Source organism: Terrapene carolina, unplaced genomic scaffold (genome assembly GCF_002925995.2).
Source record: "Terrapene carolina triunguis isolate 2854851 unplaced genomic scaffold, T_m_triunguis-2.0 Scaffold868, whole genome shotgun sequence".
Classification (NCBI taxonomy): Eukaryota; Metazoa; Chordata; order Testudines; family Emydidae; genus Terrapene; species Terrapene triunguis.
In genome coordinates, this window is record NW_020665219.1 from 510,953 (window position 1) to 528,210 (window position 17,258).

Here is a 17,258-nt window from a genome sequence, read left to right on the forward strand (position 1 = left end):
GGGGGGGGGGGGGGGGGGGGGGGGGGGGGGGGGGGGGGGGGGGGCACCAAGGGGAGGAGTCAGGGCAACAAGCTGATGCTCACCTGGGGTCAGAGGGTGACAGTCGACCCATCTCCAAGCTCCCCAGTGTTGCTACGGTTCCCAAGCTGTTAGTGGTCCAGCGCCCAGCGCCACATTCTCCCCGTTGGGAGGGAGCCCACTGGGGCGGGCCTGGGCCGTGCTGCTCAGCACCCCATGGAGTGGTGCAGCATGAGCTGGGGCGGTGGGGCCTTTGCCAGCTTGCACTGTCAGTGGGGGAGCTGAGTCCCTGGGAGGGGCTGGGGAAAGGAGCGCTATTAAACCAGTCATGGCCTCCCTTTCCCATCAACAGCGCTTCTGGGCCTGGAGTTATCCACTGTACAGCTGGCCCAAATGCCTAGCTATGAGCCCTGTCCTGGGGCGGGGGGAGATGCTTTTCCTCTCTCCACCCATTTGTCCCCACAAGGCATGAGACTCCTGCCCTGCCTGGGGGGGGGGAGGGGAGAAGGCCTGTGGGACGGGCAAGAGCCAGACCCTCCCCACGGCAGCTCACCCTTGCTGAAGTGGAAGTAGATCTCCTCGCTGCCCTGGGGCTTGCGCAGGGACAGGGGGGTCTCCGTCTCAGCCAGGGGCACCCCTGGGAAGTGGTACTCCACGTACAGCTGCTGGATGTGCTCACTGGCCATGGCCTCAGCCTCAGGGTGCAGACTCAGAGAGACGATCTCAATGTGGATCCGCTCCATGTCCTGACAGGATGAGGTGAGAGCAGGTCATACAGGGCCTGAGAGGGCGGGAAGCAGTGCCCCAAACTCTTGTGGGGGGGCGCGGGAGGGGAGGCTGGCCAAGCCAAGCTCCCATCTCCCCCCACTCACCCCACTTTGGAACCCAGCAGGGCTCAGCAATGTCACTACAAGCTGTAGCTGCCCGATTCTCCTGTACCTGGCAGGGCTTTTCCTCCCCTCCCCCATGGGTCTGTGCACCCTCTCCTCCAGCACTGCCTCAGGGTGGGGGCATTACCACCTTTGGAGGGCTCCCCAGGCTGGTCCCCACCACAATCTCGTCACTGTCTGTGGTCTGTGCATCGCTGCTGCTCTCCAGCGCTGGCTCACCGGCCTCCTCGGGGGCTGGCAGGAACAGAGTACTTGTTACTGGGAGGGGAATTATAATGGGACCTGCCCGCCCCCTGCCCTCCCACCCGGACCATGGGCCATGAAGAGTATGGCTGCAGCCTGCTTTGGGGCTGTTTGCAGTGAGAGCTGTCAGGGCTGCACCTATGCCCATCTCTAAGTTTGTTCACACAGGGACCCTGCTCTGCAGCTGGATGGCCATGTCGCCCTCCCCCACCACAGTGAGCCCCAATCCACAGCTGGATGGCTGGATGCCCCTGTCTATGGCTCTACATTGTGCCACCTCGGGATGGGTGAGTGTGACCTTTAGAGTCAGATCTGGCACAGCATGAGGGGCTGAGCAGGGCCCTAGGGTAGCCTGGCCAGTTGGCACTGACAGCTGGGTGCCCCATGGGAGGCAGGAGCTGGTACCCATGTCCTCAGGAGCGGAGCCTATGTCCAGTGCAAGAGATTTGGGCTCCAAGCGCTGGGTCCTGGCAGAGGTTTCAGCGTCCTTAGCTGAGTGTTCTGCTTCCTCCTCGCCAGCCTGGGCCTCCTTCCCCTCCAGTGTCCCCTGCATAGACAAACCCCATCAGGCTCAGGGAACAGCTCACTGCCTGGGGAGCTCTGGCCCAGCCCCATTATTACTGCCCCCTGTTGGATGCTGGTTCAGTGTGGGGCACTAGGCAGCCTGCGGGCCAAATCCAGACTGCCAGACGCTCATGAACAGACCATTGTATCTTTTTATGTACTTATTGCTATTGTTATTGTGATGTGAAAACTGTTTCTCTGGAGTCCGGATCTTAACTGTACTTGCCCAAGAAATTTGGACCCTGACAAAAAATAACTGACTACCCAGGGTGCGGGGTGGGCGTTGGGCAGGGGACTTGGGTTGCTGTACCCTCACTGCCTGCTTCCTGCTCCCTTCTCCCCAGCTCTCACCTCGGCAGAATCTCCCACCGGAGCCACCTCTTCTCCCTCCTCCAGGGTGTAGCCACTGGATGCTGGCACTGGATTAGGCTGAGTCTGACTACTGGCTCCCCCATTCCACTTTCCCCTGCATCCATCAGCCTTGACCGCCAAGATATGGAGCTTCTTCCTCTGGCCCTCAGGCTGCGATGGTGAGATGCTGGGAGCAAGCCGGGCCTGAGCAGGGGTCAGAACAGCACAGTCACGCCAAAGCCTGGCAGCTTCCCCCCATTCCCACTAACCTGCTCCTTTTTCTACTGGGGTGCAGGAGTGGCAGCAGCACCCCGCATGGCAAAGAGAGAGCGGGGGCTAGAAGCCAGGAGTTCTGACTCCCAGCCCTCACTCACTAAACCCCTCACCAGGAAGGTGATATTGTATGGGGCAGGTGTGAATTCTGGGCTGCTGGGTCATTCTGTACCTGGTTGTGTAGTGCAGCCCTTTCTTCCTCAATCAGCTGCTCCAAGGGTCTCTCATGCTGGTGTTTCCTGGCCCAGGCCGCTTGGTGCAGGGCGGCCCCCGGGGGCAGGTACTGACGCTTCCACTCCAGGCTGAGGCTGATGGAGCCATTGGGGTGCCCAGCCGGGTCGGTGAGGACAAAATCTCCTGCAGAGTAGAGAAATGGAGGCGTAACGGGGCACAGGGGGTGGGGCTCTGGGCACAAGGCACTGAGGCCAGGAGCAGGGGCACTGCCCAGCTATGTGCCTCATGAGCAATAGAGGATCTGGGTCCAGCAGCTTTCACCTGTGATACAGTGCCCGCGTGCCAGAGGTAGCAGGGGGATCTGTGCTTTGCCCAAGTAACTGCCTGGCTCTGTATCCTCATCATCAAAGATGTACACCCAGAGGCTCTCTAGACGCAGATAGCGGTCGAGTTCAGCTGTGGGGTGCATGGGGAAAGTCCGCAGGTCTCCAAAGTGTGGGTTGTTGCTGGAGGGGATGATGGGCGTGTCGTGGTCAGGGAAGGTGAAGAAGCGGTACATGGCATAGGGGCTGGGCTGGGTGCTGAGCCAGCGACCCCGCAGGCCCGTGCAGCCTACAATCTGCACTTGCAGCTCATTCCACAGCCACTCAGCATCCAGGACCTAGAGGGGGAGACTGAACTGGGTGAGCAGAGGGCCTAGAGTGCATCCCATAGAAATCACGGCTTTGCCACATGGAAGGCTGTGACACAGTAGGGAGCGGGGCAAACTGACCTGGGAATGTTGTCTAGTTTTACTGGGACTGTCTGCATGGGGGATGGAATAGCAGGGGGTGACTTTACTTGAGTAACAATACCTGAGTCGGGAGAGGGATGGGGCCAGGTAACACCTTCTGTCTGGGAAACTGGAGGAAGAGCTGGGGGAAGGCTGGGTGAGATGGCTGGAGGGGGTTTCAGTTTGGAGCGGTTGGGGGAAATGGAGGGAACCCCAAGGCTGGGGTCTAAGCTCCCTCCCCCCTGAGGGACCTGACTGAGGGGTCCTGGTTGTACCTACAAGCTCTGTTTGGGACTGTGTTCCTGTCGTCTAATAAACCCTCCGTTTTACTGGCTGGCTGAAAGTCACAGTAAATCGCAGGAAGTGAGTGCAGGGCCCGAACTCCCCCACACTCTATGACAAAGGCACTTTAGTGTCCAGAGTGCCTGAGGCTTCCCTTACAGGGATCCTGCTCTGACATGTGCCAGAGAGCTCTAGTGTGGAGCACATATCCCTATGAGGCCCTGTGGTTGTGTGCCACCATGGGGAGCCCCTTTTGTGGGGGCATATGTCCATACAGGGATCCTGTACCAGTGGACATGGGCCTATAAGACTCCCCCTTTCTGGGATGCATTTCCTTCAGTGTGTGTGTGTATTTACCCTCACATACTCCTCCCCCATGCACGCCCCTGCTTCCTCACCCCCTCCTTGTCCTGCTGCCTGCTCTGCTGGGCAGCTCTGGCCTGGGGCATGCAGGCTAACAAGTAGCCCAAGGCCTTGGTGCGCTCGCAGTGCAGCCGTATGGTCTGCTCCATGGGCAGGCACAGCCTCATCCAATACTCCAGCATCCCGTAGTTCTCGCCGCTCGGACCTAGAGGGTGTGGAGTGGGCGGGGGGGGCATGCGGGGGGGGACACACAGGCCGGGGGATAGGGATTGGGGGAGCGAGAAGGAATTAGGGCAGTAGGTAACAGGACATGAAGGCCACAGGGACATAAGAATGGTTAGAAACCTGGCATATTCCCCAAGCTGACGCCAGAAGGGCTGGGGCAGGGCGAGCCTTGGCCCCAGGGAGGGAAGATGAGCGTATACGCTCCCATGGCTGGAGAGCCTTTACTGTGCATGCAGCTGAGCTGTGGCACTGACAAGGCCAGGCACCCTCACTGAGCAGCTGCCATGGCAGAGGGCACAGGGAGCTCTTTGCCGTAGAGCATCACTGTGGAGAGGGAAAGCTCTTACCATGTAGCATCGCTGTGGCGTGCATGCGCTCCCCGCTCCCCAGAACCTCCCGGAAGCGCAGCCAACAGGAAGCCAGAGTGCTGTGGTCAGTAGCCGTGGCCAGGTGCAGGTCTAGGCGGGCGGCAGCCCTCTGCAGGTACTGCAGGAAGAGGGGCTCAGCCTGTATCACATACTGAGACGTGAAGCTGTAGCGGGGCTGGGCCCCTCGCACCACCGGTGTGCAGTGTGTCTCGAAGTCATAGAAGGCATAGGTGCAGAAGGTGACGGGCTGGACTTCCCCCAGCAGCTGCAGTGCCTCCCCTGACAGCACTGCCCCTGCAATGTGCAGCTCAAACAGGTTCTCACCACGCCGCAGCACGGGGGCCTTGACCTCCTCCACGTCCACATCACCCTCAGTCCGCAGGAGTGGGAGCTGCCGTGTCCCATAGGCCACATCCTTCAGCTGCTCTGGGGGAGGAGATGGGGCCTGTGAGAGGTGGGCATGTCCCCATCTTCTCCCCCCTCTATCCCCAAGGCATAGCCTGTACAAGTCCCCCTCCCCTATCTGTTCCTGACAGGAGTGACCCACTGCCTGTCTGCTATCTTCCCCCCTCTTGCTACAAGCCCAACATAGCCATCTGCCAGCCCAAGTGCTGTACAGCAAGCCAGCTGCTCTTGAGGGGCCAGTTCCCGCTCTGAACAGTGCCATGGGCATGCAGGGACCTGGCACAGCCTCTTGGGGCAGGGAACGCGAGCACAGGTCCAGACAAAGGCCCATCCTGCCCAGCTCTGTTTCCAGCAGTGGTCATGAGTGAGGCAGGGGCAAGAATTGCTCCAGGGGCAGGTGAGGCTGGCTCTGCTCTTACCCTCCAGCTGGCGGATGCGGGTGCTGCGCAGATCCAGGAGCTGCGCCATTTTCTGCTGCTTTTCCTCATGTCCCCTCTTCTCCTGTTCAGCCTGCACCATCACACCGTCCAGCTCGGCCTGACAGCACACGAGGTCAGTTACACAGCAGCTCATCCCACAGTTCAGCCTGACATAGCACCCGGGTGGGGTCAGTCACCCCCTGCACCACCACCTCCCCCACCTGATAGTCTTGGTTGAGGCGATGCTGTAGGATCAGCATGTCCCGGGTTTTCTCCAGCTCCAAGATGGTGTCAGCATGGGCAGCTTCTGTCTCACGGAGTCTCCGGCTCAGGCTCTGCTGGGCGAACAGCTCCTCCTGCTCGGTCGGGAGCCTATCAAGGCAGGGGGGCTGTAGGGAGATGGGCTAGGAGTGAACAGAAAAGAGCCACCCCCACCCTGCTGAATGAGGTAGGAGCACCACAGTCCCCAAGGTTGCAACTCCCCCGCGCGTAGCACCAGCACTCGCCAGGACACGTGGTCCCAGCCCAGCCCCGCCCCCCCCTTGTCTTCCCAGCACAGGCCGCAGCACTTGTCATGATGGGGGCGGGGTCCGGCCCAGCCTCCCTAAACACTTAACTCCCCCTACATAGAATCATAGAATCTCAGGGTTGGAAGGAACCTCAGGAGGTCATCTAGTCCAACCCCCTGCTCAAAACAGGACCAATCCCTAACTAAATCATCCCAGCCAGGGCTTTGTCAGGCCGGGCCTTAAAAACCTCTAAGGAAGGAGATTCCACCACCTCCCTAGGGAACCCATTCCAGTGCTTCACCACCCTCCTAGTGAAATAGTGTTTCCTAATATCCAACCTAAACCTCCCACACTGAACTTGAGACCATTACTCCTTGTTCTGTCATCTGGTACCACTGAGAACAGTCTAGATCAGTGGTTCCCAAACTTTAACAATCTGTGAACCCCTTTCACTAAAATGTCAAGTCTCGTGAACCCACTCCTAAAAATGAATATTTCCAGGGATTTTCTCCTTTACCTGAGTATAAATTATAAAAGCAGTGATCTTGGAAATATAAAATTTGTTTTTATGACATGCTTATTACACACTTATTATTATTTAGCAATACAGTATTTTTATTACATTATTAAAACGGCAACACTCTTCCAAGATCTGACTTTTGTAGCTTGTATCACTTTGAATAAGCCTGTTATAAGACAAGGCTCCTATGTTTCATCAAGGAGTATCAGATGTGAAACAGCAGGAAGGCATTTAAGAAGCCAACTCAAAGAGTTCCTCCTACACAAGCATTCAGGTCTTGAGCAATCCAGGCAAACAACGCACGTTACAACAAAGCTTCAACTTGTTCTTCATAATTTTAAAAACAATACTAGCTGCCTATTTAATTTAAAAAACAGCAAAAAGTATCCATCTCCCTTTCCATTTCTTATAAGTCTTGAAGTTTATATCTTCTCAGTGTGATAGAGATGCTTGCTTTGATCTGCTTAGCTCTTGGAAGTCCAGGGCTCCGGGCTGCTGGCCCCGTGCTGCCCACTGTCCCTAGGGACAGCTCTGTCCGCCATTAGGGAATTTTTTCCTGAGAACCCCCTGTAACGGTTCATGAACCCCAGTTTGGGAACCACTGGTCTAGATCCATCCTCTTTGGAACCCCCTTTCAGTAGTTGAAAGCAGCTATCAGATCCCCCCTCATTCGTCTCTTCTGCAGACTAAACAATCCCAGTTCCCTCAGTCTCTCCTCATAAGTCATGTGCTCCAGCCCTCTAATCATTTTTGTTGCCCTTCGCTGGACTCTTTCCAATTTTTCCACATCCTTCTTGTGTGTGGGGCCCAAAACTGGACACAGTATTCCAGATGAGGCCTCACCAATGTCGAATAGAGGGGAATGATCATGTCCCTCGATCTGCTGGCAATGCCCCTACTTATACAGCCCAAAATGCCGTTAGCCTTCTTGGCAACAAGGGCACACTGTCAACTCATATCCAGCTTCTCGTCCACTGTAACCCCTAGGTCCTTTTCTGCAGAACTACTGCCTAGCCACTCGGGCCCTAGTCTGTAACAGTGCATGGGATTCTTCCGTCCTAAATGCAGGACTCTGCACTTGTCCTTGTTGAACCTCATTAGGTTTCTTTTGGCCCAATCCTCTAATTTGTCTAGGTCCCTCTGTATCCTATCCCTACACTCCAGCGTATCTACCACTCCTCCCAGTTTAGTGTCATCTGCAAACTTGCTGAGAGTGCAGTCCATCCCATCCTCCAGATCATTAATGAAGCTATTGAACAAAACCGGCCCCAGGACCGACCCTTGGGACACTCCGCTTGATACCGGCTGCCAACTAGACATGGAGCCATTGACCACTACCAGTTGAGCCCGATGACCTAGCCAGCTTTCTATCCACCTTATAGTCCATTCATCCAGCCCATACTTCTTTAACTTGCTGACAAGAATACTATAGGAGACCGTATCAAAAGCTTTGCATAGCACACAGCAGTCGCCATGAGAGGAAGGACCACTCCAGACCTGCTGACTCCCCCACATATGGCCTTGTGCTTGCCATGACAGATGGCTTCCCTGCACTTGCCATGACGGGTGAGACCAGCCCAGTCCCCCGACTCCTCTACACAGGGACCAGCCCCACCCCACCCCCAACACCCCCCGCACAGGCCCCAGCTCTATGCTCTTTACCTGCCAAATGCTGCTAGAGGATGGGGCACCTACTACACCCCACGAAGGGGCCTGGGGAGAATAGCCAACCCTGGCTCCTCCCTGGCTCGTATCCACCTGGGACAGGGTCGGATCAGGCTTCTGCTCTGGAGTTTGGTTCCCCCTCTCCACTTCCAGCTTCAGCTCCTCACTCCGAGCTGGGGACAAGACAGGAGTCAGGTCTGGTCACCAAACTGGTTGTGATACAGAGCAGGCCCTGGCCCCGTGTGACCGGGACACATTCTGCCCCCCACCACACGTGTTGCACACCAAGGATCCACCCCCTCCCTCAGGTGTCACATGGCCAGACCACATGCACCCCTCCCCCCCGACTGCAGTGCACGTGTGATGCCCCCACCCCAGTGAGAGGGATTAGTCAATGGTGACACAAGAACTCCCCATTGGGATGAAGCTCTCATTTCAGTCCCGTGTCCCTGTGCTGGTACTAAGATTCCTTCCCCCCTCCCCCCACTGTCCTGCCAGCCCCCTCACCTCTCTCCTGCGCCAGCTCCTCCATCAGCCCCCTCTTCTCTGCCAGCTCCAAGCTCAGCTGCTCCTCCAGCCGTGAGATGTTCCCATGCTGCTGCTCACAGGCCAGACTGCTGCAGCAAGAGGGGCAATGCTACAGTGTTACCCCAAGGGCCACAAACCCCAACCCTCCATGAGGGGCTCCAGCACACATGGTGCCCTGAGCCCTCAGGGCCCTGGGAGCTGCTTCTGCATGGCTGGGGCAATTCTTTGCCAGGCCCCACCCAGGCATGGCAGATTGAGGGGGTGTCCCTATGGCTCTGCCAGGCCCCCGCACACACACTGTACAACAGACTTGGAGAGGGCTTCCTAAGGCTCTCCCCCAAAACCCCCATCCTCCAGGGTCAGCCCTTTGGGATCAGTCTCCTGTCTCTGGCAGACTCTGGGGCTGCTCCAGACCTTTGCCTATCTCCTGCAGGCCAGAGCTCCCAGCCCCAGCAGTCCGACCCTGAATGGAGCCCAGAGAGGGGGCTGAGCAGGCATCAGACAGGTCTGGTGTGACTGGACCCCAGGCTGTGGCATCTCTGGGGATCAATGGAGGCTGAGACTGCTCACTTGACCTTGGGCACCATGGCATAGTCCCACTGCATGGTGCGGGGCTCGGCCACATTCAGTCTCACCTCTCCAGCAATTTATCATAATCCTCCTTCAACAGGTCTCGCTCCTTCTCCAGGGACCTGATTCTCTCCTGAAACTGAGAGAGACAGAGATCAGCTCCCAGACCTGGCTCCCCCAGCCAATGGGGGGTGGGCCTGTCAGGCTCTTTCTCTAGGGTTAGAAAGGGACCCCCCTACTGACTTCAGGGAAGCTGGCCTCAGAGTAGGGAAAAAGGGGTCCCCAGGGCTTGGGGCTCCCTACCTCCTCCAGCGCCCCCTGCAGGAATGAGACGCTCTCCACTTTGCTCTCCAACGCCAACACCTTCTGCGTCTCCGCCTTCAGCTGCACAGTGAGCTCCTCCACCTGGGCCAGGAGGGCCTCACTGCTGGTTCGCAACGTCTCCTGGTTCTGGTGAGGGAGGGGAAGGAAGAAAGACCAGCACAGGCAGGAGAAAGGGACGCCGGCCCCTCCCTGCTGCAGGGCCGCCAGGATGGAGGGACCCGGAACCGAGTGTGAGAACCCAGGGACAAGGGGGTGGAGGCTGGATACAGAGAGACTCTCTTTGCCCCAGCCCCCCCATCTGGAGTGCAGTGCCCTCAGGACAGGTCCCAGCGGGGGGAGGGGAGCTCTTGTCCCATCAGTGAAAAGGGGCGCGCCCTTCCTGGGGCTGGGGGGCAGGTCCCATCAGGGTTGTGTGGGCAGGGGAGCTCCCGCCTGCTGGGGAGTGGGTCCCAGTAGGGTGCTGGGGGGGAGCTCTTGTCACATCAGCACAGAGACTCTCCCCTTCTGGGGTGGGAGGGGTCCCATCATACATCAGTATTTACCTGCTGGAGCTGGCTCTCATACGCCTGGGAAGAGAAATCACAGAGCTGCCATCAGTGCTGCTATGTGGAGCCTATTATTTGCTGAGCGCTGACTTGGGAGGGCTTTGGGCCTGGCCTCTCCCAGTGGCCCTCAGAGCTGTTCCCTCCCCCCGCCCCTGCCCCTGCACTCCCAACCCCGGGAAGCAGGTTCACTGATCCCACTTGGAGGAATAGACGCAGACATGAGGGGGTGAAGGCGGGAGCTCCCCATGGGGTTGGCTGAAGGGAGAACTTCCCCTCTAAGCCCCTACTCATCCCCACAGGCGGGTGGGTTGGTGGGGGGGTCACATTGGGTGCTCGGGTATCTCTCCCCAGGTGGTACAGGCAGGGGCCTAGGTGTTGGGAGTGTCTCTTCTCCTCTCCCCTGGGGTAGCACAGGCAAGGGAACTGACAGCTGGGGGTCTTTCTCTCCTCTCCCCCTGTGTGGCACAAGAACTGACAGCTGGGGGGGTCTTTCTCCTCTTCCCCCCCCACCCCTCCCCTCTGGGTGGCACAAGCAGGGGAACTGACAGCTGGGGGGGTCTTTCTCTCCTCCCCTTCCCCCCCCCCCGGGTGGCACAGGACTGGGACTAATTCACCTCCTGCAGGTCACTGAATCGGCCTCTGGTCACGGCCAGCTCGCAGCTCCGCTCTCTCAGGAGCCGCTGCAGCCGGATCAGCTCCACATTCCCCCGGATGGCGGCTCTGCAAGGGGAGCAGTGGGTGGCTTGAGCTAGAGCAGCAATCCCTGCAGGGGACCCACATTCCAGCTGTCCTACGCCCCCAACCTGGGCCTGGCACAACCTCTCCCCCGACCATCTGGGCCTGGCACAGCCCCCCCTTCCTTACTCTCCCCTGTCCAGCCCCAAAGATAATCGGAGTCACTTCCTCTTCCCGCCAGGGCTATATAGGCCTAGACCCCCACTCTCCCCCAGGCCCAGCAGAGCCACCCCCTCGCCCAGGGGGCACCCGCAGGGGTGCCATACCGATGCTCCAGGGCCTGCTGGTGGTACTGCTGGGACGGGGCCCCATCGAGGTCCATCTCTCTCCCCCATGCCAGGCATTGTGACTCAGGCTCCAGCTCTGCCAACACCAGGCTGTGGGATCTGTGGGGAGCAGGGACCTGGGCTGACGCACTGACCCCTAAGGAAGTGTAGGGCAGGATCAGAGGACACAGGTGCTAGGGTGATACCACATTGACTACAAAGGGAGCAGGGGGCTGGAAGGCAAGTTTGGCAAGCAGACTGCAGGATTAGGAAGTTTGACAGAGCACGGAGAGGGCACTTGCAGCACCACTCTGGTCACTATTAGCACCAATTAGGTCTCCCCCTCAAGGCCTAACTGGTCAGGGCTGTGCCTGATTACTGGGCCAGCGGGGTTGGGAAGGTAATGAGCTCACTAGCCAATGGGCAAGTGGTTTGAAAAGAGCACAGGAAAGGCCTGCTGGATTCTGGAGTAGAAGTTGCTAAGCTGGGAGAGCCTGGCAAGAGGGAGCTCTCTGAGCACCCCACAATTCTCCTCCCACCTGCAATGCACCCCCTGGGATGAGGGGCCAGAAAGCTGGACAACAGTGCAGAGGTCTGGATCTAGTGGTGGAGGGATTGAGGAACTGTATTGCAAGTACATGCTGGTGTGCTCAAGTAAGAAAGTGTCAGAGCAGTCTGTAATGGTGGGGGTGTGGCACCCTGTCATAACTAGAAAGGGAAGGGTAACAGCCCTCCTGTATACAATACTATAAAATCCCTCCTGGCCAGAGGCACCAAAATCCTTTTACCTGTAAAGGGTTAAGAAGCTCAGGTAACCTGGCTGACACCTGACCCAAAGGACCAATAAGGGGACAAGATACTTTCAAATCTTGGGGGGAAGGCTTTTGTTTGTGTGCTCTTTGTTTTTGGGTGTGTTCGCTCTTGGGACTAAGAGGGACCGGACATCAATCCAGGTTCTCCAAATCTTTCTACACAAGTATCTCATATTTCAAACTTGTAAGTAACAACCACGCAAGATGTGTTAGTTTTATCTTTGTTTTCTCAACTTGTAAATGTTCCTTTTGCTAGAGGGTTTACCTCTGTTTGCTGTAACTTTGAACCTAAGGCTAGAGGGCTCTTTAAATCTGATTACCCTGTAAAGTTATTTTCCATCCTGATTTTACAGAGATAAATTTTACCTTTTCTTTTAATAAAATTCTTCTTTTAAGAACCTGATTAATTTTTTATTGTTTTAAGATCCAAGGGTTTGGATCTGTGTTCACCAGTACATGGTAGAGCTGAGGCTGCAGCTCAGTGGACCCTTAGCAGAGGTGGCGGCTGAAATGCCTAAGGAACACGGGAACAGTTATGAACTTTTTTAAAAACAAGGCCAGAATCAGAATGGGGCTAACACCCGAGCATGCCCATCGGCGGTTCAGAACCCAGGGAGGGAAGGTATCTGAGGGAGAGGACATGGGGCTGTGGACAATAGTGGAGTGGTGGAGGCACTCACAGTTGGGATTCAGGGGCTGCTACCCCTTCCATGGTGCTGGGTGGGGGAGGGACACATAGTCTCTCCATATCGGCTCGTACTCCCTCTGTGATGTGGTCTCTGTATCTTGGGGGAGCTGTGTGGGTAGGTCTGGCCTCTGGAATGCGCACCCGCATCCCTGCACAGGAGAAAAAGGTGGGATGAGGCCTTGCGTCTTCCTGATGCTAAACCTGTAGGGGCAAAGGATTCCTAGCGGACTGGGCTGAGGCCAGCAGACTCCCTTCACTTGAGAGCTGACTCCAATACACAAGCAGAGCTGGGAAAGGGCCTGCCCAGAGGCCAGGATGGGTCATCCCCTGGGCTCTTCACCAGAGCTTCTGCTGCCCCAGACCGGCTCTCAGGGAGGGGATCTCACAGACCCTGGGCTCCCACCCCTTTTCTTGGGGAGGCACTGCCCCAGGATCCAGGCCCTTCAACCCCTAGGAATAGTGCTTTCCCCCACTCCCTGTCCTGATCCATCCCCCTCACCTCTGTGATGTCTCTCAGTCACCCTCCCGCCTGAGGTGTGAACCTGCCGGAGTCCGGTGTCCACGCGGGGTTGGACGTAGCCGTAGGGCCAGTGGCGCCTGCACCCGTGGAGCTGCAGCTGCTGCTTGTAGGATAGCAGACGACTCCGCAGCCCCTCATTGCGCCGCTCCAGGTCCCAAACCCGTTCCTGCAGTTCCTCCAAGGACTCCTCCAGGTCCTGGCCTGACCACCTGGCCCTGGCACCCAGCTGACCCTCAACCTGTGCCCGCTCATGGGTACGTCTCAGCAGCTTAGTGCCCAGCCTGGGGAGGAAGCACAGGTAACGAACCTCCGTCTAATCCATCCCCGCACACACGCTGCCACAGCCCCTATCTTACCCACCCCCCGTGCGTCCCTCAGCCTGTGCCTGCTTGTGGTGGAGTCTCACACACACATCCCCCCGGGGAGTGGGGAGCACAGCCCCACTCACTCCCTGTGAATCTTCTAATCCCAGGCTCCCTTCCTGCATCACCACAGACACCTACACATGCTCCCTCTGCAAGCCCTGCATACCCTCCTCTGCCTCACCATGTCTCTGGGAGCCTAGGATCCTAACGGTGAGGGTGATGGGTTTCATGGGGCCCTGCTGGTACCTCTTGATCCTGTCCTCCTGCTTGCAGGCAAACTCCTTGAGCACCAGGTTCTCGTCATGTAGACGCAGAAACCCATCCTCCAGCTCTGCCCGGTTCATCTGGCTCACATGCTGCCATGTCCGTGCCACTGGCTCTGAAAGCCCAACATCAGGGAGTGAGGGGCAAGGGGCTTGCACAGATTCTACTCTACAGGGACTAGGGCTAGTGGCTAGGACCAAGGACTGCTGGGCTTTCTCCAGAGTTCTGGGAGGGGAGTGGGGTCTGAGCATAGCTGTGAGCTCAGAAACAAGCAGTTGTGAGGTTGGAATCAATGCAGAGGAGCACAGGACCAGCTGGGCCTCTGTGAGGAAAAGAAGGCAACCCAGCCCAAAATCCCCACCTCAGTTCATGAGTGGAAAGATCTGAAGGTGGTTCCCATGGCTGACAGAACTTAACCATCTACGGAGTCCGATAGTGGCATGCTTGCAGGAGCGCCTCAAGGGACAGGGCTTGGACACAAGTCAGTGAGAGCAAGCAAGACCTGGCCTGCCGAGGGGTAAAAGAAGAGAATGGGAAGCAGCAGCGGCTGCTGCGGGAGGAAGAGCTATAGCTAAATCTTCCTGCAGAGCCAGCCCATTAGAGAAAAGGACAAGAAGCTGGAGGGTATGGAGGCTGAGGTTGCAGTTTTAAAGAAAGAACTAAGCACTGGGCTCCTTGGGGAGAAAGAGGGCCTGTGCTGAGAGTCTGGCCATTACACACCGGAAGTGTGGGGCCCACATGGCTGCAGTCACAGGAGGAAGAGTTAGGAAGCTAGCAGACAGCACAATGTTAGGCCTTATAGCTGAGGTAAGGGCAGCTTTGACTCTAGACTAAAGATTGTCATTCAGGGAGCAGTGGGGGTAGGAGAGGAACTGAAGTGGGGTCTGTTATGGGCTGTGATGGAGGTTGTACAAAAGGGGATGTGAAACTGAGTGTTTGTGTCCATTTTGTGGTGTGGATCCCCAGCTCGGTATTTGTCTGTCTGAGCGGGCTGTGCTCCTCAAGACAAGGAGGCAGCGCTAGCCCTCACCCTCAACTGGTGAAGTTCTGGCTGGCGTTTTGCCGGCTGCAGAAGCAGGCAGGAGCTAGGATGGGGGTGGGTCCATATGTTTTTGTTGTAGGAAGGTGGGCACATTAAAAGGCACTTCCCCAGTAAGAACTCAGACTTCAGGGAAATGGACTGTATCCCTGAGAAAGACTGCCTCTCTGGACTGGGGGATACCTGTCTTCTGCAGAGAGCTGTGCTTGGGGAAAGTACCCTGTCTGTGCCCCATTGCCCCCTCTGAATGGGGTGGTGACATAGGGTGCTGGTGGGGGTACAGGCTCATCCTCTCTAGTGTGCCATGCTATCTACCTCAGCCTGTGTCAACCCTGAATCCCTTCACTGTTTGTGTGGGGTGGGCCCCTTTGCTCACCTCTCATCCGGGTCTTCAGCCCACGGGCCTTCGTGGGACGAGCAATGGCTGAGACATCTAGGAAGTCACCAGGAAAGCAGTTAGAGCATCACTCTGTCATGGGCAGCGGGGGTGCTGGGATGAGCCCAGGGACAGCAGTAAAAGTGAGGAGGATGGGGGTAGATGAGGGGGAATAGGAGAAGAGGAAGGGGGATCAGGGAGGGTTGAATGGGTGAGGGGGTGCAGAATGGATTGGGGGGTTAGATGGGTGAGGGAGGAGGCCTTGGAGGTCAAAGAAGGAGTCCCTGTGCCCCCCCCTTCCTTGGGATCCCTGCATTGTTGTTGTGATGTGGCCCTGACCTTGAATAGCTGTGATCACTGAGGGCTTCGGGCTGCTGTCTCTGACAGGCAGGTCTCCGGCTGTCTCATCCAGCAGGAGTAATGACATAGCAGCAGGCGAAGCACAGTCTGGAAGGCAGGGAGAGAGGCAGTTACAGGTGGCCCTCAGGGGTCCAGTCCCCAGTCATGTCCCACAGTGGGTGAACCCAGCCTGGAGGGGGCAGAGCTGCAGCTTGGACACTTGTGGGGAAAGACCACCAGGGCTTGGCTCTGCAGCTGCCTCATTAGCCTGGGGCAAATCATTCACATATCCATTGATATATGGGATACCAAGGTGGCTTCTTCCCTCCGCTGTGCTCCTGGGGGTGGGATGGGGGATCAGCTCAGCTCTGGGGTTGGACCTCCACTCCAGGTCCCACATCTGCGCTGTCTGCTCTGTCCCCAGGTGAGGCACCTGCCCCAGACACGAGGAGCAGCACTAATCCTGCATAAGGCTCTCCTTCTGGCCCCCCACTCCAGCTGGTGGGTCCTTCTCCCCCTCACTCACAACCCCCTCCCAGCCTGCTGACTGCTCTGTCCTGGAAAGAGCTGTCTTGGCAGCTGTGGAGGAGGATTTCCTTCCCAGCTAATCTGCTACCATCTGCCAGAAAGTAGTGCAAGCCCCCTAAAGATCCACAGCCCAGTCACGCCCATGTGAGGGCATGGGGGTATAATGGCAGGGATGTGGCACGAGGAATAGCACTGACATGAATCAGACTGAACATCCAGCTTCTGTGCAAGCTTCCTCCAGACATCACTGGGCTCCCTCCACCCCAGTTCTGCTGAAACCTCTCAGTCCAGACACAGAAGGCCACTGCTCTCCCAGCCCTGGACTCTCCATGCCCCACTGCTCTACCAGTGCCCCTCGCTCCCAACCCACAGGCCCCATGCTATTCCGGCCCAGGGCTCCCCTAACTCTGCTAAGGTCCCTCACTCCACACCTAGAGATTCGCTGCTCTCTCAGCCGAGGGCTCCGTATCCTGATCACAGCTCAGTCAATACTCCACTCCTGACCTGCAGCTCCCTGCTAACACAGCCCGGGGTTCCCTTAAGTTCTGCCAGTGCCCCTTGCTCATGACTTGTAGTCCCCATACTCTCCCCACCCTGGGCTGCACAGTCTGACCCCAGCTCTACCAATGTCCCTCACCACCAACCCACAGTTCTCCTCCTATCCCAGCCCTGGGCTCCCCTGTAGCTCTGCAGTGCCTCGCGGTCCCAACCTACAGTTTCCCTGCTGTCTCAGCCCTGCATTTTTACTCTGCTCCATCTCACCTTGCCTGTCACTGTCTCCTGTCCTGGTGCTCTGCCCAATGCCAGTGTGAGTCTGGAAGGAGAGCGTAAAGCTCTTGTAATCCTCTGCTGTGTAAGCTCATTAGGACAGGAGGAGGGAAGGCCAGGGGGGTCTTGACACCTTGTGCAGCATGAGGTTAAGCAGAGGAGCAAATTCCCCTCACCCCTGGGGCATTCCTTTCATGCAATTGGGATCACAGGAGAGCACTAGCTGGGGGGTGGGGGCGGAGAACAGCTCCAGGGATGGGCTCTCCAACTCAGTACCCATCTGGGACATTGCTAGAGGGAGCCTGTGAGTCTAGAGAGCAGAAGAGAGTGACAAGTGCTGAGGTCACCAGGGGACACCAGGAACTGGGGGTGGGAGATGACCCTGGGCAGGGAAGAGGGGGGACTGTGTCTGGGCTGGAGGTCTGTTGCAGGGACCCCAGTGTGTCTGTGCTGGGGCCTTGGTGCTTGAAGAAGGGCTTTGCTGATGTTGTTCCCTGATGCACCAGACAGCAGTGCCCAGCGGAGCCCGTACTGTGCTGATGCCTCATAG

At 57.5% G+C, this 17,258-nt stretch overlaps 1 protein-coding gene across 1 annotated transcript in view; it reads right to left on the reverse strand.

Annotated features, from left to right (window-relative positions):
- RPGRIP1 (RPGR interacting protein 1) overlaps positions 1 to 15,500 on the reverse strand; it is a 20,438-nt gene extending 4,938 nt beyond the window's left edge. Inside the window, exons 1-23 of the mRNA XM_029913765.1 lie at positions 15,413 to 15,500; positions 15,074 to 15,130; positions 13,641 to 13,773; positions 13,009 to 13,310; positions 12,502 to 12,658; positions 11,010 to 11,129; positions 10,623 to 10,728; positions 10,006 to 10,029; positions 9,443 to 9,589; positions 9,205 to 9,278; positions 8,549 to 8,658; positions 8,135 to 8,214; positions 5,569 to 5,736; positions 5,348 to 5,465; positions 4,503 to 4,949; positions 3,966 to 4,135; positions 2,835 to 3,174; positions 2,512 to 2,696; positions 2,067 to 2,270; positions 1,557 to 1,698; positions 1,036 to 1,142; positions 572 to 764; positions 84 to 402 (exon numbers count right to left, since the gene is read on the reverse strand). Of these exons, the coding sequence (XP_029769625.1) occupies positions 84 to 402; positions 572 to 764; positions 1,036 to 1,142; positions 1,557 to 1,698; positions 2,067 to 2,270; positions 2,512 to 2,696; positions 2,835 to 3,174; positions 3,966 to 4,135; positions 4,503 to 4,949; positions 5,348 to 5,465; positions 5,569 to 5,736; positions 8,135 to 8,214; positions 8,549 to 8,658; positions 9,205 to 9,278; positions 9,443 to 9,589; positions 10,006 to 10,029; positions 10,623 to 10,728; positions 11,010 to 11,129; positions 12,502 to 12,658; positions 13,009 to 13,310; positions 13,641 to 13,773; positions 15,074 to 15,130; positions 15,413 to 15,500 (3,791 nt within the window). The remainder of the gene's footprint in view (positions 1 to 83; positions 403 to 571; positions 765 to 1,035; positions 1,143 to 1,556; positions 1,699 to 2,066; positions 2,271 to 2,511; positions 2,697 to 2,834; positions 3,175 to 3,965; positions 4,136 to 4,502; positions 4,950 to 5,347; positions 5,466 to 5,568; positions 5,737 to 8,134; positions 8,215 to 8,548; positions 8,659 to 9,204; positions 9,279 to 9,442; positions 9,590 to 10,005; positions 10,030 to 10,622; positions 10,729 to 11,009; positions 11,130 to 12,501; positions 12,659 to 13,008; positions 13,311 to 13,640; positions 13,774 to 15,073; positions 15,131 to 15,412) is intronic.
- Between the last annotated feature and the right edge of the window lie 1,758 nt (positions 15,501 to 17,258).